Source organism: Lepidochelys kempii, chromosome 4 (assembly GCF_965140265.1).
Source record: "Lepidochelys kempii isolate rLepKem1 chromosome 4, rLepKem1.hap2, whole genome shotgun sequence".
Lineage (NCBI taxonomy): Eukaryota > Metazoa > Chordata > Testudines > Cheloniidae > Lepidochelys > Lepidochelys kempii.
Window position 1 is genome coordinate 56821180 of NC_133259.1, and position 22027 is coordinate 56843206.

The 22027-nt window shown below is 37.6% G+C and overlaps 1 protein-coding gene across 4 annotated transcripts in view; it reads right to left on the reverse strand.

Annotated features, from left to right (window-relative positions):
• Positions 1-22027, reverse strand: part of LRBA (LPS responsive beige-like anchor protein) — a 559255-nt gene that overhangs the window by 29436 nt on the left and 507792 nt on the right. For 3 of the 4 annotated variants that reach the window (XM_073341330.1, XM_073341329.1, XM_073341332.1), the window contains 5 exons: positions 18669-18758; positions 15144-15336; positions 12194-12256; positions 9052-9207; positions 4147-4314 (listed from right to left, as the gene is read on the reverse strand). In XM_073341330.1, the coding sequence (XP_073197431.1) occupies positions 4147-4314; positions 9052-9207; positions 12194-12256; positions 15144-15336; positions 18669-18758 (670 nt within the window). The remainder of the gene's footprint in view (positions 1-4146; positions 4315-9051; positions 9208-12193; positions 12257-15143; positions 15337-18668; positions 18759-22027) is intronic. The other variant, XM_073341331.1, reaches the window with a different exon arrangement.

Genomic DNA, 22027 nt, shown 5'->3' on the forward strand with positions numbered 1-22027 from the left:
ACCATAATTGCTTGTCAGCTTGGGTTAAGTACTATTTTAAAACATTTATAAAGGCAGCCGAGCTCAATGCTTCCTGAAGTAATGAAACAAAAAAAAAAGCAACTTAGGTGAAATGTAGTTGCTATCTGGTGGGAATATGTGAAGGGGGAGTTAAGTCATATTGGTCCACTGAGAGGCGGATAGAGGAGGAGTAGCGTAGTGGGGAGGAAGGGAAGCAGTGCTGCTGTTTTAGATGATTGCTGTTGCAACTCTTAATACTATGGTGTATAAAGGGGGCCCCTTGAGTGCCCTTTGGCGTATAGCTGTTATTAAGATTGAATTCACAATAAACAAACCTATTTACATTTTAAAAACTAGAAAAATGCCAACTATAAAAAATGTAAAATTAAATGATGGACATAATGTCAAAATCATACATCAATTTATATTATTAAAAACTACTTCGTGGCAACAGATCAGAAGCTTAAATACAAAAGACCAAGGAATAACGGATGAAACGATTAAATATCTATAGAGCCAATCCTGCATGTGGTTATGTGGGTGGAACCCACCAACTTCAGTGGTGTGCCACACCCATGCTGGCGTTTGTCTGTGCGGAGTCACTTACAGGATCAGTGTCTATAAATCTCTAACACAAAAAAAATAGACAATCATACACTTGTTGCTCTTTTCTTTCAGTGGCCGGGCTGGAATTCTCACATTTCTGACAGAATCAGAACTGGGCAGAAACATGTCTTTTGGGTTTCCCTTATTGACTGTTTTGACTAAACACAGAAGTCAATAAAGTTACACCTACAATTAATTTAGACCACTATATTGTAAGCTTGTTGGGGCACAAACTGTCTTTTCATTGTATACGTGTATAGGCCTAGCAACAAGGGTCACAATTGCTGATAGGGTTTCCAGGCACAACTACAAAATAAATATTAAAAAATAACAATTAACAAGTCTAAACAGAAATTGTTGTTGTTGTTGCAAACCACCACTTGGCTAACCTCCAAAGAGATGGGACGATTTTATCGTGAAAAGACATGGCTGCACATGGAAAAGGAAGGCCAGGATACGAGAAGAACGGAAGACGTGTTGTGATTAGTGCAATCTATACGAGGGCTGAAGGACCAATCGATCGAGGTGTCAAATAGAAATATCTAGCAGTTATGATGCCCACCCATCAGGTGGAGCTTTGACAGGATTGGCAGGGGCAGAAAGAGACACCATCAGGTGGTCCTTGACAAAGTTCATAGCAATGTGGGGGGAACCCTCCTCTTCCTTATGCAGCTGGTTGGGAGAGGTGAAATTGAGGAAACCTTCCCCACCACCAGAATTAACTCATGCTGATCCTCTGACTTTCCAGTTGGTCCACACTCATTTGGTTGCAAAAGGGTGATTTTTAGATATGCACTAGGGCCGAGTGCTCTGGTCACCCACCGAATGGGCATGTGAGCCACAAGGTCCTGTAAAGAACGAAGCACCTTTCATCTATATCCATCTCACTGGAAGCAAGGATGGATTGGAATTTCTGATAATTGCTTCCTTTTTTGCCTTCAAGCAATTAAAATTTGAAATGGATACACTTTTTGTTGTTTTCATGTCTCAGTATACGTCCGTAATTACATCTTTAAGAGATATTTAGTCTTAATTCTGTCTTAACAGATGTGGAGGGTGTTGTTTCAGCTGCACAAATCTTTTTTCCTGGAATTTGATTTAGGTTTTTTTATTTTTAAGAGGCCACATGAAAGTTTAAATCAATTCTGGCTATGTCAATGGAAGAGATACCACAGTGATGAGCACAGTATAAATGCCTATATACACAGCTTTTAACTTCACTCTTTGCAACATTTGATAGCACTATAGTTAATATATATTTCAAATGTTACATGCATAGGATCAAATTCTGCTATCAGTTACATCCAAGTAACCCCTATTGAATAAAACAGGTGAGTCTCAGGTGTAACACTGGGTAGAACCGTAGCAAGTTATAGATGAGTTTTATTCCATACCTATCTGCCATGTAGTACATTTTATATTTAATTTGATCTAGAGGGGGGTGCCAAGTGTCTCCCTATTCCCTCACTCATCTGGCTCTTTTGGACACAGCTGGGATGGAGGAGAGACCAGCACTAATCTCACAGAGCAATCTGGGAGTGTCCCAGAATTTTGGGGAACAGTGGAGTCCTGCTCAGAGAATCATTTTTATCCCCTTACTGGAAATCGGCTCTGAGAATTGATTTGTGACTAAGGTCAATGGTGAGCAGAGGCCTATGCCCTAAATAGGAGTTGGATCCTCAGGAGCTTATTGTAATTTACAAGAAATACCTCAGGTGAGTAAAAACGCTTCCAGTTTACCTGCAGACTTTGTAAATGCTCAGTCCTAAAATGATCTATTTTCAGAGATTATGAGGTTTGTGAACACTAAAAAGAATAGCTCATGAAGGTTGCCATCTACATCAGCTTCCCTTCTGAGTTTCTAAATGCTGAGCCTTTAAATGTATGTAGTCTATCAGTTTATTGGAGTAGCATGTAAACTTTATAAATCCTGGAATAAGGAACTCTAAGAAGGTACTTTACATTAAAAGAGTTATCTAATGGGTTTACAAAATCCATGGACATAACTGGTTGTTAGAGGTGCTAAATCCCACTGTAGTAACTGGTTTGTAATTATCTGAATGGAGCCTACAGCCTGAAGGTCTTGAAAACACTGTACACAAGATCTGCATGCATGGAAGCAGAGTAATTAGCATACAGTTCATACATTCCACAGGATGGGGTTGCAGATCAGTAAAAAATGGGCTTCACTTGTGGACCCTGTAAATATAGTAGGCAACACCCACAAATCTCGAATGCCTCATAGCAGTAAACTACTAAAGTATTTTCTGAAGAGGACTGTTTTGCTTCCTAGAATGTAAAGCTCTACCTGATGGGCCTGTCAAACTTTTAAGTTCCTTGAACAAGACTACTTGGGGCTTCCTACATTTATAAGCGCTTCAAGAATAGTGCAGTGTTTGCCATTTTCCTGACCATCAGATTGCAACCTATGCATATTGTGCCCACAAAGATTTTTTTCTCCTTCAACCAAAGCTATTTATTTTAAGGAGCTTATAAAACTATGCTGGGTGCATCCATGAAGCTCTTCCGTTCCTTGAATCGACTATTTAAAATACCTTGGTAACCTATTCATGCTATGCCTGAAGATTTTGTAATCTACTTGGGCCACAACCTAAGCAGTTTGTGGACTTCATGAATTTATTTCACAAACATTCAGATATAGCATTGAGCTCCCGAAGTCAAATACTTAAAGTAATTCCAAAACCAGCCAGTCTTTTTTTTTTCCCCTGAGAGTTATAGATTTGTTAGATGAACCACAAATCTTCCAAATAACCGAAAAAAGACATGTGATTCTTATTTAATTATACTTTAGACTGATGGTTTAGAATCAATTCCGTATTGTTTCTATGTGAACAAGTATAAATTATACTAGATAGAAAGAAGTCTTTTTTTGGCGCTTAATACTTTAAAAAAACAAAACAAAACCAAACCACCTGCGTGTCTTATGCCTATTATCTTTTGAGGACGCCAAGTAATTATCATTATTATTATTATTTCGCCCAAGTCATTGTGTGTCAGATTCTGACACCCTTACTCCCACTGAGTAGTTGCTAACTCCATGAGTATTTTGACTGGGTGGTAAGATACTACTCAATGGGAGTAAGGGTGTCTGAATGCATGAATGCATATTTTTAAATATATTATACAAGAACTTATAAAAAACAATCTTCACTGAATGGGTAATGTTAAAGTGTTTATTTAAGAAAACCGACACCTTCCAAAACTGCATGTCCAGTTGATCTGTTTAAAAAAAAAAAATTTCTCCATAGACCTAACAGTAAAGCCAACAAAATATCAAGTCAAAAGGGTGAGAGGCAAAATTGTACTTGCAATGTTAAGCATCTCACAAGCTTATTGTAAGGAGTCAGTACTGTGGCTCTATAATATATTTATGTGGTCAAAGCAAGCACTGTTTAAACTTCATCATAAATACTAAAAACCTTATACTTTGATTTTAGTTTTACGTAAAAGCACTGAGTACTTCTGTAATGACTTATCTCATGTCACATGCAGTTTACTCATAATATAGGTTTTACTTACCACTTGAGTTATCACCAATGCTATTGGTTTTGCCATTCCAGTACCAGAGCAGCAGTGTTGCATCACGTGATCCTGAGAGAATGTAACAATTTCCTCCAATGTAGGATTCGGAGCGGGCAAGACAGGTGACAACATCCCAGTGCCCAAACACTACTTGTATTAGTTTACCTGAAACATATAAAATCTAAGTTTAAAACATACTGTTAATGATTTTTTTGTAGACTTTACTAAACACATTACAAAACGTTTTAGTTGTACTTTCACAAGCAATGTTTATAAAAGAAAGTCTAGATAAAACCTTCAGTTGCTGCTGGTTGTGAAAGACAAATTCAGTGTCGATTTTTTATATCCTGATGGGATGAAACCTATTTAAGAACACAGCAGTCTGTATAGGGGCATAGAGTGAATAAGAATCGATTACAGAATTGTATCTTATACTGGCTTGGCAGGATTTAGTGTGTTTCATTATTCTATATATTTAAACTCATGTTGCAATCATGAGTTTAAATATATAGAATAAAGAAACAATGACACAAATTCGCAACGACAGAATTTATTTTAATGCAGTTTACTGGTGAAAGTAGCAGGAAAAATGTAAATCTGATGACAGTGCATAGAGGCTCCTGAACAGTTAGGACATAGGGAATTGTGAGTGTGACATGGAAAATGAAACAACCAGCTCTTTGAGCATTTATTTAATTACAAAAAATGCATACAATTCAGAAAGTCTGTATAAAATTAACTTCCCCTTTAGTTCCTCCATCACATTTAGTATAATAGCCAACCATTTCTACCAGCTTTCTTCCCGTTGAGAACACTTGCAATGCCCATAAAAGCTCAAAATACACAGCTGACAAGCAAAGTTTCTGTTTGTTGTATAAGTATTCAAGCCATCAATAGATACATAAAAACGAATTTGAAAGGAAAACCTAGCTAAACTCAGCTTTACTCAGACAGTGAAAAATGTGCAATTCATGGATCTTTAAAAATATGAATATGTTTATAACTTTTTAACCTTAACTCAACAGGGTCACATTTTCACAAGTGTGTGTATGTGTATGTTCATGTGGATTGGGTTTGCATGTGTGAGCAAACACATATAAGGCCAACTACAACTGCCCTCTGAAGACCCCCACACAGAGGGAGGGACATTGGGTGAGAGAAAAAGCTCCTTAAAGTGAGGGCATAAGCACCAGCATTCATCTTGCTGGGGCTATTGGAACCTGTTAATAGCAGACCATATAGAGATGGGATATATTTAACAACCTCATCAATGATAAAGTAGAAAGATTAATGATCAAGCAGAAACTGGATATTAATGAAACTTACAAATGATGATAAATTGGGAGGAGATAAAAAACAAAATGATCTTGAAACATATTATATCAATATAAGGAGAAATGTGGGAAGCTGTAACACTGAATTGACCTAGGGATGACAGTGGGGGGAGACGTGACTTTGTACTATGATGAAGTGTGGGGGGAGAGGGAGAGGAGAAGAAAGAGAGAGACAGTACAGGTTTGGGCTGCATAAATAAAAGATTAAGTCATGCAGCTGAAAGATAACAGTTCATAGTTCTTACCTATACTGTTTCTGCTGTGACTGCCCCTGGATTATTGCATTCAGTTTTGCACAAAAAAATTAAAACAAAAATAATGACACACTAGAGAGAGAGTTTAGATAAAGGGCTGGAAGGACAGATTTATAATAAAAGATTAAAGGTATTAAGCAATAACTACGGTGGAGAAAACCTAACAAAAAAACCAGAAGGGTGCAAACACCTGGGAGAGAGGGATATATATAAACACCTGGGGATATATATAGTGTGGTATATAGGGGTGGGGGTGGGGTAATGGGATGAAATTAAGAAAAGGAAAATGTAATCTATCAAAAAATTGCCAGCAATATGCATTTGGCTGGAAAATCCTCCCATGGACTGTGGTGGGAGGAAGCCCTGTCAAGTTGAGACTTTTAAAACTACTGTAGAATGGACAAAGCACTAGAAAGTGTACTTACTATAGGAAACAATCTTGTTTTAAGAGGGAAAATCTCTGTGATCTAGTAAATCTTTCTATCTCTAACCTGTATGATTCCATCAAGGAGGAAATGTTATACAATGGATACATGAATGGGGAATTGATGTTTATAATGAAAAATTATTTCTTCATGAGGTTGAAAAGTGACTGAACGTGATAATGGGACATAATACTGTTGGAGGCTCACTCACAGGAGGTTATACTTTTTAACCCAGGAGCAAAAATTTTCCTATAACTTGGTGACTCCAGTCCATATTATGTTTTATTATGCCATTTAAAACTGTCTTTTGGCTCAAAATGTGCTGCAACATCATAAGTTACCCTGTGCTGAGGGTTCTTCACTTAGGTTCCCAGGTCATGTAACTGTCTCAGCCAAATTGCTGGATGGTCATCCATTTTAGTCAGCAAAAGCTATTGATCTGCAGAGTTTGGAAGGCAGCAGTGAAAAACTTTCAGCACATATAACTTTATCTCAGGCAATATATTTAACCTCATAGAATAGACAGCTTTTCCTGAAACTTCTGTTGATTTCTCAATTATTTGTTTTAAATTTTGTTGTGATTAAATTATACCATCTATTTTTCAGTTGTATCCCCTTAGTTATTCAACTACTTGGGGTGATTTATATTTTTCAAATAGTAAGTTTATTCTTAAAGAGCTCTGAGTTTAAGAGATTTTTCCCCCCCAGATATTCTCTGTTTTTAGTTTCTGTTCTAGAAAACAAACATTCTTCAAGACTTATTTGTTTGACAGCTGCTCATACGTTTGTGCTGCCCTGCTAGTTTTACTTTGTTATTGTCACGGGGTTAAGCTTCACTCAATACAACCCAACCATCAAAACAGAAATTCGCTGCTTCTCTTTATCTTTGTTAAATTACTTACTGAATCTCATAAGAGTTTTTCAACTTTTTTTTTATTTCCTTTAATACCAATCCTCCTCTCCACACAGCAATATCAAATATTACCATATGCACTAGGATATCCCTTTTTTGACAGCACAAATTTTCTAGTTAATGTTTTATTTGACAGCTGTGCTACAAATAAAGAAAATTCAGACTCAAGCCTCTGCACTACTGCATCTAAAAGGCTGTCTGAAAATAATTCCCACCACTAGAGGAAGGTTTTATTGTGCCTCTGCTGTACTAGCTGTAACCAGAAAGCATGATTTACGTTAAAAGTATTTCCTGTTACAAAACCCCCCTGAAATCTAATAAGAAAAAGATTCTTTTTTTGTTTAAGTGCTAAAATATAATTGAATTCAACACTTGTGATAGCTTGCCATTATACATTACTGATCACATCTTTTTCCCTTGCTGCTCCGCCAAGCTCAGAAAAGGTATTTGACTGCTATACTTTTGTTTTAATATTAAAAAAAACTTTGAACTGAATTTATTTAAATGAAACTACAACCAGATTTTGTGTGTGTGCTGGATATTAACAAATTGAAGAAATTTAGATAAAACTTTCTGGTAATTTGCTTTTAATCATATCAGAATCAGTTATGTCAGAAATAAGTTAACTAGTAATCTCTGATTATGATTTAAATACAGTTGCAATGACTTAATTAACAAGCCATTTGCAGATGAGTTACCAAAATATTATTAGTTTCTCATCATGACACTGAAGTCAGTTAGCCTTAAAAATAAACACGTGCTCACTTTTCAACAATGAAAAAATTAAGAACACATTAGTCAATATATTTTTAATGTAAGGCAAGAAATTGTGTGGAATATTTACCATACCTGGTTATTTTCTCGAAAGATCTCTTTAAAACCATATTTCTGACTTTCACTAAAGAGAAGGTTAACAAAGTAGGACTGAACTGTTAAACTGAAGGTTCTGTGTAAAGGACTGCAGTCAGCCAACATACAGTAAACTTCTCATTTACAGTAGTGTATTAAATAGCACAAATGACAAATGCCCCACCTCCAAAGTATGTCGGGGGTCCAGTCCAACTGTTCTGTTGTTTTATAAAATATTTTGGTTTGGTAAGTGTGAAACACATTATTAACAAATCCATTTAAGTAATGATGAAGAACATATAGGATAATAACCCTGCTGGAAGGGTTGATGTCCCAGACATATTAACCCCAACTGGTCATTAATCCAAAGGAAGTACCCTTCAATGAGATTGCTATTCCTATTATAAGGCAATGAATGGGAAGAAAAACATACATATTCCTTCTGTACCGCCATGATTCTTACCCTCCATGATTGTCTTCAGCATAACATGATATGGATGTAACTCTGTCTGTCTGCAGGGATCACACATTTAGACAGAACTAAGGTCCTGCATATTGGCCAATTTACACTGTGTGAGAGGATTCATTCTTTTTAATGGCTCCATTGCTATCCTTGGGACCTTTTGGGACCCTCAGAATTTCAGAGGTTTTCTTTTCTCAAACACCTTCATTATGTTACTGGACTTATACACTTTGGTATTATTTCAGATGGGCTATGCTGTGTTTCTTAAAATATTTTTCTCAATTATATATAAAGCAGAACAGAATTTAATTCAGGTAAGCACTCAAGAAACAATTAATTCCCCAAGTATGCAAAGCTTTAAACAAACTCAGTAGATTGGTTTTCTTGTGAACCTGAAGAATTAAGCTCAGTGTGTCCCTTAAGTTTCAGAGACAAATGAATATGCACAAAACAATAGTCAGTGACTTCCGCTCCTGATAGCATTCTATGCAGAGTGGAGTGGGAAGAATTTAAAAATAATTCCTGCCATTCTTTGAAGAAGAAATATATTCTCATCCGCTCAAAAATGTTTCAGGGTAGTAGTGAATAGAAAACAGTACCATGCTCCCCACCTCAAACACATGCGTACTTTCCACGTTTTTCTATTGGTTAATATTCCACAAACCTGTATCAGTAGAATAGACCCGGAAACTCTTGTCCCAAAAGCCACATACCAGGATATAACGATTGTCAGAGGTGATGACAAAACACTGGGAGTGGACCTGAATGCTCTGGTCTAACAGGTCAGTGATTTGTCTCCTGTGCATACTTGTATTGCTGGCTAAAGAGAAGAATGTGAAAGAAGAAACATGGAGCATCAAAGTTAGCATCTATGTTCATTGAATTCTAACACCTTTGCAAATTGATATGCATGTAACTAAGCTAATTTTATTGCTGCCCCTCCCTGTCCTCACTCCACACTCTTTGCATCTTGTTTGATATCTAATTGTACAAGGTCAGAAGGCACCAAGGTAATCATCTAGTCCAACCTCCTGTATAACACTGGCCACAGAACTGCCCCCAAAATAATTCCTAGAGCACCTCTTTAGAAAAACCACCCAATCTTGATTTAAAAATTGTCAGTGTTGGAGAATCCACCATGACCTCTGACAAATTGTTCCAATGGTTAATTATTCTCACTATTACAAATGCATGCCTTATTTCCATTCTGCATTTGTTTAGCTTCAGCTTACAGACATTGGATCAAACTTTTCTTTGCTAGACTGACAAGCCCATTATAAAATATTTGTTGCCTATGTAGATACTTATAGACTGTAATTAAGTCACCCCATAACATTCTCCTTGTTAGGCTAAACAGACTGAGCTCTAGACTATCACAACAAGGCAGGTTTTCTAATTCTTTAATTACTCTTGTAGCTCTTCTCTGAACCCTCTCCAATTTATCAACATCCTTCTTGAATTCTACTCCCTCTCCTGCTCCCGCCTGCAAGTCTGACTCTTGCTCCCTCTGCATTTGAATTGGCAGCTTCCTCTTCCATGTTGACTGGACCCAGCAAGCTACTGAAAGCACAGGAAAAACAGGCTCCCTGCTCTCAGTTCAGGTGCCTGGACCTAGCTTCGACTTGGCCTGCAGCAGCCCTAAACTGTGAATGCAGGGAAAATCCTGTGTACTATGTCTAGGGCTGGATCATGCTCACTGCAGACAGATTTTGAGGCAGGGGGATTTAGCTCCTAAAATCTAAGAAGTCTCTACTGAGCATGTACAATCTGTGATTTTTTCAAAGGCTTATAACTTGGCCAAATTTGGGCAGATATTCATGTGGATAGCGAACAGCACATTGATGGCAAAAAGGCCACACCCCTGCCAAATTTCAAGCTCCTGCTCCAAAACATTGGGGTAATAGAGCTTTTCAAAGAACAGGTCATCAGAATTTTTTAATGTGGGCAAAACAACGTATTTTTCACTAGCCTCCTCATTGGAAACTGCTGAACTGTTTTGGCTGAAGTCATCTAAAATAATTCAACCTTAGACAGACACCTGGGATGGAAAATTTCAGCCCAAGTGATTAAAGTTATAAATTATAAGCCACTACTGCAAAACCTTCCAAAGTGAGATACAAGAGATTATACATTTGAGTATAGGACACTGCGGGTATTATAAATTCAGACATCTGAGGAGTTGTAGAAGATCCGTTTGAGAAGAGATAAAGCATGGTCTTGTAGTTTAGGCACTAAACAGACTTCTTTCGCAGACTAAAGCAAGTCATTTAAAGGCTCCCATTGCCTTTACAAGGATTTGGATCAGGCCTTTAATCTGTTTGTGCCTTGGCTCCCCATCTGTAAAATAATGATAACACTTCCTACCCTTTGAGGGCTTGTATGCTCTTATTGTTAAGCAATTCAGAGCAGGGACTGTTGCTTATTGTTTGTTTGTACAGTACCTAACACAATGGGGCCTTGATCTCCTCTGGGTTCACTGAGTAACAACAACAAACCTCTAGAAATGCTCTATGGAGAGCACTATGTTACTTCGATAAACAATGGCACAAATAAATAAATAAATAAATAAGAAAAAACTTATACATTTATAAATAAAAACTAGGGAATGGTCAACGTGCACCTCCTGTGAACCATTTACTGTGCATATTAATTTTTAAAAGTAGTTAACAACTATTTGATAGACAAATCCTATCACTCCACCATGCACATGATAGTGGAGAGTCAGGCAAAAAATTAATTTAAAAATAAGTAAACAGACTTGGTTTTTAAATGCAATTATAATTGGTCAGTTCATGTTTTCATTCAATAAACTATCAGCCTGAAATTGTCAGTTTAAAAAAAACAGAGAAATTATAAGGCTTAAAAATAATAATAATATTTATTTATTGGCCTCTCAAATTAAAAATGAGGGAATATTTCTTTTCAAATTTGTTTTGTTTTTAAGGAGCCTTCAAGGCAGAATCATGTGCCAAGTTACAAACCGTGCTGAATTAGAGCCAAATTGCAATCCCCCCACCCAAAAATAAGGGTTTATACTATAAACGACTGAACCAACTATGCTAATATGAAAAGCACCACTATAATAAACCACGCATTTATTATAAAGATTCATTTAAATGAAAGTGAGACTCTTTTCTCCCCCCTTAACAACACAGACACACACACTTAACCACTGATGGTGATCCAAAAGACTGCAGTGCCCTAGAAAGATGAATACTAATATCTTAACACTAGAATTGCCCGGGCAATAGATTTCAACTTTGGAACTGCTTTGCAATTACGCATTAATCCCCTCAGCGTGAGCAGCAGGTCTAAGAAGAAAGGATTGATCTCCTTTAATGATGAAACCCTGGTGCCACAGTTTTATTTTTCACAACACAGTGCTGCTGTTAAGAACCCCACTGGTATTATGAAAATTTCCTCGGCAAAGGAGCTCCATCACATTACCAGTGCACCAATTCATCATAACATGCCTCGCTCCTGCTCATCAACAAGTCTGAGTGATGAAAAGATCCAATATTATCCTGACAGTACTTCATGCACATTCTCAATCACACATTATTACAGCATCCATATTAATTTTCACTGACGCGCGTCCTAGGCCTGTTCAAATTAGGCAAACCAACGAGGGGGAGTTGATGAAATACCAGCATAGCCACAGCTCATTGCATTCCAATTTGCATGCAAATGGTTTATCAGGAAAATTCCATTCCCAGCAACCAGCAAGTGAAAAACAACCGTAATCTACACTTCAGGGCCACCATACAGAGCTTAATGAATCGCAAAGAGAGAGGAAAGTGACAGACCTATGAGAGGATCGATTTCCACTGGCAGCTGGTATGGCTGGTCCTGTACAGCACCTTGATGAGCTGAAATTCAGGAAAGAAGATTTTAAAAGTCAGCATTATTTTCATATGTTGGGCCACATAAAAATGATAAATCAAACCCTATATGCAACTGTTTAACCATTCAAGTTTCTTTCTTGATTAAATAAAAAAATTTCCAGGCGCTTTCACGGGCTGCTTATTAAACATTTATTTTAGATGAGTGCTATTCTGAATGTGCACCCTCATCAACGTCTCAGGTCCTGAGCCATAAGCGATAGCAGATGCTTTACTGGCAACCTCTCATGTCGCAACAAAACAAAATTAAATGGTAAAGAGCACTGAAAACAAAATGTGACAACCATCTGCTGACTGTAGCAAATACTATTTTCCTCCCTTTTCAAAGGGCTGCTTTGAACAGCAAAGCACAACGGACCTTTCAAAAAATTTCAGTTTGTGATGGAGACAGAATCTGCAAGTGACATAATATTTAATGTTTCATCTATCATTGAAAAATACTTATTTGCAAGTTTTAATAAAACTAAATAAATAATTCTGCAGGCCAACATTTTGAATAAATGTCCAAGCACCTGGCATGTCTCTGGAACATTTACCTACTGGATTTTACTTCAACATTAGTTTTCCACAGTTTCAGTCAAAAGCCCCCAAACCCTCTTGGAATTGGAAGCTACTATAATAGATAAATCATAGGTGTAACATCTCTCATTTCTCCGATTACCTCATAAAGAATAAGCTTTATAAAACTTAATAACATCAGATTGATTTCATAGTTCAAATGCAACTCAACAGCAGTGCTGCAATGAAACATTAATATTTTATGAAACAGTACCAGTTCTAGCCCTGTATAGATGTGCTTTGTTGGACACTGATGTCATAAACTGGTTGATAAAGCCACCAGATTAGTTGAGTGAGGCAGGTGTGGGATTTTAAATAGTAGTCAGTGACAAGCGATTACTTGTCAACTAAACATGCTTTGTCATGATGACTCATAGTGCAAGTATTCCCTGTGGATGGTGCTATGATCACAGTAGGAGATATGGAATAGCTATAGTACTGGCCTCCTACACCTACGCAAAGCACAATTTTACTACTAGATCTAAGGCTAACTTCAGGTCCTTCCCATTCCAGGAAGCCATATCCAGCTCCCTCAAAAGTGGCACTCCACAATAGACCACAATAGTAGTGGTCAGTGTACTATCTTTCACAGGATTTTTTGAAGTGTAGATTTTTCTCCGGCTCCCTACACAGAAAGAACACTTCTGAAGTGCCTCACGGTGTATACAATGACAGTGGCTCAGAAACCTGTCCTACTGTGCTGCCGTTTCTGGAGAACAGAATATGGAGGTAGCTGTCTGCAGGCATTTGTTGCTGGCAAATAGATCACCAACTAGCACACGTATGGAGAAGCCAAAGCAACTCCTATAATTTTAGAACATCCACCAGATATTTTTTCCTGAATATTACTGTTGAATTTTATGCATTCTTGTAGAGATTTTTAATCCATTGACTATTGAAAGTATGTTTAAGGTCATATAGTAGCATGGGAGGCTGTTGTCATATTCTTTCCATCCAAATGCGGAGAGTATTATCCACAGTTTTTAGTTATGTCTTTATCAGCTATTTAGACAACATATTTTGTTTTTGGTTTCTTTAGAGCTTTTTAGGTGGGTGAAATGGTGCTGGAATAAAGCCAAGAGTTTTCCAGTTGGACATTGTTGATCAGTGATTTACAACAGCTGGAAAAGAGCATTGGGGTCATCTGGCTTTTTTCAAAATGTAATCAGAGGGATGTGGGTCCAAATTTCTTTACAGGAAACCAGTGATGTAGACATTAGCCTGGTCCAAACATTAAAAGATTGTCCTCTATTTAAACTATTTGGGAAGAAGCTATATTTTTCTTCATAGAAATCCTCTGACCAGCTAACAGTTTACTGCAGTGCCATCAGAAATGAATTGCCTTTTGTGGGTCTGGCTTGAGGCTGCTGTAATTATGGAATGAGGATGAGTCCCCTCAAGGATTAGAAAATACAGGAATTCAAAACAGAACTGTCTATATGTTAATGTCCAACAAACTACAAAAAGGATCATTAAGATGAGTGATCTTGTTTACGGATATGTTGTTTCTTTTTTATATTGGCAAAGACTTTCAAGTGTCTAGTGTTTTGGATTTTTTGGGTGTCCATGTTACAGGGGATGTGGGCATTCTAAATATTTTCAGTTTTGATTTCTGGTTGTGGTTTTCATAACCAACAAGTAGGAGCTAGCAGAGACCAACTCAGGAAAGTTGTGAATTCTTCTGTGGCAGCAGTACCTCCCAGACATTAGAGAGGTTCCCTCTTCCATAATCCGGGCACAGGGCTGAAAAGGAGGTCCAAGATGGACAAAAATTTCATCAGGAACAATTGAGGGCTGGCCCAGAGCCATGTTCCTCAGGTACTGGACAGCACTGCCTTGTGCTTTACAAGTTCTTTGTGCTGAGTAACTGTTGGAAATATATTTAGCCTATTGGATGCTTGCAAATATTTATGATGATAATAAAGTGGTGACCTGTTGCTTATATTTTCTTGGATATTGCCTGTTAGCTTTGGTAAATAATTCTTTCTCCTGAATAACTTGTGGCTTAGCAGAACTTGAATTGAGCTGTAGCTCACGAAAGCTTATGTTCAAATAAATTGGTTAGTCTCTAAGGTGCCACAAGTACTCCTTTTCCTTTTTTGAATTGTAGTGTTCAGTTGCACTTTAGAAAGGTCATCTTTGTCTAACTGCAATGAATACAATGTACCAATGAACTGGATTAGCATTTGCAAACAGAAATTTACAATATTTCTACTGCCAATTTTGAAACAAAGCCAACTGAAAAATACCACTTGGTGGTGGTGGCAGTTTCTAATGCTAAAATTTCTTTACTTACCAGGAAGGTTATGCCACTTGTTCACAGCAAATAGCCTGTTGGCAGTGACTGTGATCACAGCAGGAGTTGCCAGACCAGACTGGGTGTTGGCTGCTACATGAGTGACAGGGGAGTTGGATGGGAACTTTAGAACCATGATAACATCCTGTTGAGCTTGGTCTGTGAACATCAATGGACTCTGCAGGAGGAGATACTGTTGAGTGGGCAATCAAGAACCCAAACACATGGGAAAAGAAAAGATAGGGAGGGGGAAAGAAAGACAGGACAGAACAAGAGAAGTAAGACTGAATTAAAATAAGCAAGAACCAATAGCAGCTGCAAGTAAATGAAGTAGCAGTAAACAGGCTAGTGTAAACAACTATTTTGCGTGGACATCCTTCATGTATGCCATTAAGGTAGCAGCACTGCAGAAAAGGAAATGATCTAAAGTCAATGTTTGCTGCAGGTTCCATTAAAAAGTTTCCAATTGCCAGTCTCTGGCAAATGCATTATCTTCCATATCTACAGAGGTAGCACATCAAGGAAAGTAATTTCAGAGAAGGCCGTAACCAAGAAAGTGAGAAATTCCTGCTCCCAGAGACCATCCCAGGCTCCATTTAGTTGGCAGACTAAGATTTTGACAAGCCAAATGAAAAAAAAAAGCAAATAAATAAAACATATGTGCATACAGTAAATGCACGCACTGTGTGTATTTATGTTGTATAGAAATAAGATTTAAGCAATACACAGACAATTATAACTCTGTTTTAAGCCAAACATAATTAAATGTAATTATAAAGGAAACATTTATAAAGTGGACAGAATCACGCAGACATCACCCTATTATGTTGCAAATACCTTTGCTTCCTACAAAAGCCAGAGAGAGGAAATAAATCTAGATTCTCCCTAGTCCAATCAATATAATAGTTTTGTTTTCAATTTAATTAATTAGAAAGTTTATAACTAAGACCCCCAAGATCACTGCGAATGTTAAAATCAAATATTGATTTTCACAGATTTGGTAAATCCATGTAATTTGAATGTTAAACAGTTACAGATCTGAGAAAGTAACTGAACTTAACAAGTTTGTTTTCATTAATACATGGTGCACCAAAAAAAAGTAAAAGCTATGATGACAGAGTTATTACTGTACTGTCCACTGTCATCCATATTCCTTTAGTATTTCTTCTTCCCAATAACTAAATTAATATCTTTATAAAAATATACTGATCAGTACACTTGGCTGTTTTCTACCTGCAATGTTCCAGTACATATATGCATATATATATGTGTATGTAAGTGCATACATTTAATATATATTTATACAGAACTAATAAAAGAAATTAAATACATTTGCATTTTTATTATCACGCCTTTTAAAAAAGTTATTAAGAGTACTTAGAAAAACATATTGCACTCTGAATTCCTATTTAGTCTTTGCATAAAGGTGTAAATAAAAGCAACTAATAAGCTACCCAGACACGCTTCTGAACAAGTGGCTAAAAGCCAATCAATATTATGAGTTAATCCTCCCTGGATGCTCATTCAATTAAAGGTGTCAGTAATGCCTCATCTGATGTGGCCTCAATTAAATCCAGCTATCTGATGGTGTGAAAACACAGGGGGATACAGCAACAGCAGCAAAACCAGACATATAGGCAGCCTTCGTGTGACTGCTAATTACTACACCTGGTGTATATTATGGCTTGTGCACTTAACTGCACATGGTGGCTTTAATTTCTGCTGTATTCACAGACAGAGAAAAAAACCATTGAAACTTCAGTGAATAGTACAATGATTACGATGATAAAGCATTTTTATGTGTCATGGAAAAAAGGCCCTCCTCCCTATATACTACACTATAATCCCAATTTTTCCCCTCATGGAAGCCTTACACTATTTTTTTAATTATTAGAATAACAGTTTGTAAAATTATATGTTAATGACCAAAGGAGATGGTAAAGTAAGAATGTGAACCACAACTTAGTGTCTGTATGTACAGCTAGAGAAGTTAGATATAATTAACTTCATGAAATGTAACTCCTTTCATTAGTTGCCCAATATTTACTAGGGTCATCATCATGTACTATACTCTGATGAAACTGTACAGTCCTTATTACACAAACTGCCTGGTACCGCACCAAATTTATTCAGCTAAACCTGTGATCAGTGACAAGGAAGTCAATAGACACAGGCTGGTAGTTCATGGATAAGAAGTTTTAGGTCTATTAGGCTCCTATTGTACATAGTGTAAGTCATGATATATAAATTTTATGGTTTTGTGTGTATTTTATCTAAAGGCTCTTCCCGTTCAGGGACTTTTTTAACCCTAACAACATAAGTTTCACAGACCCTAAAAGATGGAATTCCCTTGTTTATACTTATTTTTAAAAACCACAGACCATCTTTGACCATTAAGGGAATGTAACATATAGAAACTCATGAGTTAATAGAATGTTTGGTCCATTCTGTCACAATATAATTTAACACACTTAGGTTCTGAGTTCTATGATGACACATATGAAGTTATTTTAGACCCTGAGGCTGCATATGGCATAAAATTTAATTGTGTTAATAAAATTATATTTACAAACAAGTAGAGGTAAAATAGAAAGCATGTTAATACTCAGTGCCTGGATGTTATCATCCTAGTGTTATTGCAAAACACATTAAAACAAATTCTTCACTATGCAAGTTTCAGCTCAAGAATTCCTAGTTTTTAGGGGAAAGGTTATGGCTGGGAGAAAAGAGTAGAGGCTCCACCTCCTAAATCCAGAGCTCTTGGGGGATCTTCCAAAGGCTGGGATAGTCCCTTGTTTCCAGCTTAGCTGGCTCTCACCAGCACAAATACGCATGGAGATGTATATTTTCAGGTACTCCCTTCCCCAGGTACCAGCTCCTGGCATCCACCTCAGGAGCTGGTTTACATGACAGAGCATAGTGGCTCCCAGTCCTTCCCGCTCCCCACCCATAAATCTTCTACACAGGGTTCAGCTTCTGGGGGCTCTTGTCTTCCCCATAACATTTAGCCTGACTCCACTAGTTCAAGCTCCCTTCCATTCAGAGAAAACAAGAGAAGCATATGGGCCATAGATACTAAAACCCAGATCCTATAAGGTGCTGAATGCAATCTGAGAGGTTCTGAGATCCGTCATCTCCATTAATATTCAAAGTGAATTGTGGATGCTTGCACCTCAATATAGTCTCACAGGATTGGGCTTGAAATGCTGAAACATTTGGATCCACCAGTTCTAACACATTAGCAAATTACACTGACGAAGTGTTTTTAGGTAACACTGATAAGTTTCTGTACTGTGAATTGGCACAACCTTTTTAGCAGTCAGTGAATTAATAATATTCAAGCATTGCATACACTAGCAATGACTGATAACTCAGAAAGTTGTGTTTATAATTCAATGCACAGAATCTTAAATCCCCCCCCACCGCCCACACACCCCCCAAAAAGAAAAAAATCTGAACATTTAAAGCAACAGTGCAGAAATAAACAAAAGTGAATGGGTCACAAAGAGTTAATATGATACATACCACCTGCATGGCAGAACTTCTTGGAGGATGTGGCTCTATGAGTAGTTGGGTAGGGGTCTGTCCAAAACTTCGTATTTGAGCTTCAACAGCCTGGAAAAGGCACAGGCAGGTTTGCATGTTAAGAGGTGCTAATTACAGGCAATAGAACCATAACTGTCACCTGAAAATGTCATTCCACACTTCTGGCTTGTTTCATGTTGAAAATCAACCCCGTGTGTTCACTGTGGGGCTAAGTGCTTGGCACTGGTACTGAGAATGAGGTAATCATTTTAGAACTGTGGATGCTATTTCCATGAGAAACTCTGCAAAACCTCATCCTGCTCAGTGATATTAAACAGAAACTGGCTATTATAATCAGTAACCCTCCTTATTGGCTCCATTTCTCCTTTCTAACACTGGCTTATCCTTCTTACGTCATACTTCAGGAACAAAAGCTAATCTTTTACAGGTACTAAGAAAGCCTCCAACTTTTTGTTTAACTTCAAGCGTCCAGTTTCATGTCAATAATTAAGACAACAAAAAAGGGTAACAGCACGTATTTTTTCAATATATTTTCATAAAAAAGGAAGACAAATTAATTGCAGGGTGCATTATACTACTAACAACCAATAAGAATGTAGAGGAGATAGAACTGGAAGACAAAAAACAGCACAAACTTTAAATAAGTTCTACCATATATATTCATCAAGAAATATTTTATTTAAATTGCCAGAATCTTTCTCTCTAGACACCTAATCACTTTAAACAATCAAAGGAAATGCAACCTCATACTTTGCTATTCTTTTAAGTAAACATTTTGAGATGTAAGAACCCTGCCTGCCTACGTTGTTGATCTAGATTTTCTGTGTTTACACTATTGGTCTAAAAGAAACTATGGATTTTGAAAACCTTAAAGCCTGATTTTCAGAAGCACCTATTCTCTGAAACACCAGGCCCCTTAAAGTGATCCAAACAGAGTGCCCAAAAATCAAGCACCCAAAAAAAGTAGTCACCTTTGAATGTTTAGGCCGTTATGTTTATCCTCTTCAAGGCCTCTATTTTCTAGTTGCTTCACACAAAGACACCCCCCCCCCCCGACTTCCACAGAAAAGGCTCTTAATGCTTCTACTGCTTACCTGGCACTTTGTACTTTTTAACCACTGGTTAATATTTCTGTGATGGCTGAATAACACCTAGTGAATTTTCTCTAGTTCATTCATTTCAGATAAGGATAAATTACTACTCCGAGAGATGACATAGCTCAATGTAGAAGCAAAAAAAGCAAAAAAATAAACGCTACCTGAAGCTCTTTCTGAAGATTTGAGGTTTAATTAGATAGACAGCCTTATAGAACAGAAATGTGCCATTCCAAAAGTATTTGACCTTACTGCTAAGGTAATTTTTTATATATATTTGAATAAGCTAAAACAAATGTTGCAAATATTCTGGGGACAGATTCTGATACCCTTACTCATTGAACGCTCCCAGTGCAATGATTTCATTGGGATTGCCCAAGGAGTAAGTGTCTCAGAATCTGATCCTAACCATATTAAAGCTCAATATCTTAAAAACCTGACTTTTAAAAATACACACACACACTTGTGCTGAGAACCAATGGGCACTTTCAAGCCACAACACAATCACAGTCCAAAGCCAAATTGACATATCTGCCAACTGGTGACCAAACACTGCAACATGCTAAGCCAGTTAGAGTCCCTACTCTCTAGTGGTTGACATGCTACGTTTGAATGTACTCACAACTGAAATGAAAAGTTGGACCTTTATGGATAGCAGCTCTCTTAGGTGAACCCGAAGGGAAGTGGTAGGAGCAGTGCTAAGCAATCCTTGGCTGCAGCTTATTATTTGCATATGAAACTATTTAGGACAAAGCTGTAGATCCTATATGAATAATGAACTCCTTATAAAAGATAAGGGTCTCAGATATAATGCAAAACAAGTAATTTGTTCTTCAACCAAAACAGTGTACTCTGACTTTTAGCCGGAAGCAAGCACTAGCTACAGTACAAGCCCACAAAAATGGGCTTCAAAATGGATAAAATGATAGAAAAATGCTTCTGGCCTGTCATTTTCCTGTTACATTGTTCCACAACAGACCTACACAAGTTCCACCCTTTCCCACATCACAATCCTCATGCAATGCCCAGAGGAAGGATGAAAGAGTTTTGTCACGCCCAACATTCTTGGTGCATCCTTTAACGGCTATCCCCATAATAGGATGGCGCCACTACATACCACCCTCCCTGTACAGCATCAGGACTCACAACCCCCTCTCCCCTCACAAAGTACTGGAAACAGAAACCAAGAAAGAAAGAAAAGAAAATATCTACTGCTAATGCAGCACACTGCACCTACAGCCACCACACTGAACAAAACTGCACTAATTCACACCTTTAAAATATGTTGATCAATGAAAGATCAGTGGTCAAGAGCTATTCTCCAGTCAAGACCTCATAGCAGTTAAGACTCCCACCTTCACTCAGCAACACAGAAATTCTGTTCGACAACACTATACATCTACTGTTGACCCACACAATCCTCTCAGGATACTTAAGATATCACACTCCCATAATACAGGCAGGGCAGCTGTCCTCTTCCCATCCAGCCTTAAAATGCAGAAAAGGATCTTCAGGGGTTGCAAACATTATTTGAATATATCCACTTAACCTGCATGTCAACAAAAAAAAGTCAGACTTACATCCCTCTAATCTACAGAGCTCCAAACAAAAGGTCTCCTGTTGGAATGGACAGAGATGCTGATCATTATGATGGGGACTTTGCCAAGGATCATTGCCCTGGAAGACCTCAAACTGCATGCGACCACACACACACACTTCCCTGAGGCTATGGCCCAAAATCTTCTATCAAACTCCAGGCAATATCTGGACCGTGCATATAACCTGGCACACACTAGACTTGATCTATGGATTACGAGCTCACAAAGAGATAGCCCCCCTATCCTGAACCAGGCACATTTCCTCCTCCAACCAGAGACAAAATTCCAAATACCCAAAAAGTGCAACATCCCTGGGCCTATGTCTGTTAGATTATGGAGTCACTTAAATTAATATTAAAGTCATGCCCTACCAAATAGCCAAGGAGAAAAAGATCTGTTGAAACCCTATAACCATACGCATAGTACAACCGCCATAGACACACTGACACCACAAATATCCTCTTTTCTCCAATTTCTATGTTTTCTGAAGATCTGTGACAAGTGAAAAAGTAGGAAAGAAAATTTGGGTACTGATGTGTAAATTGAAGACAGTAGCAGACAGATTTCAGCACAAGAAATGCTTGCACACCTTCTCCACAACTGTGAGGGAAGGCAAAGAATTTTTTTCTTTTCAAACAACTGCAGC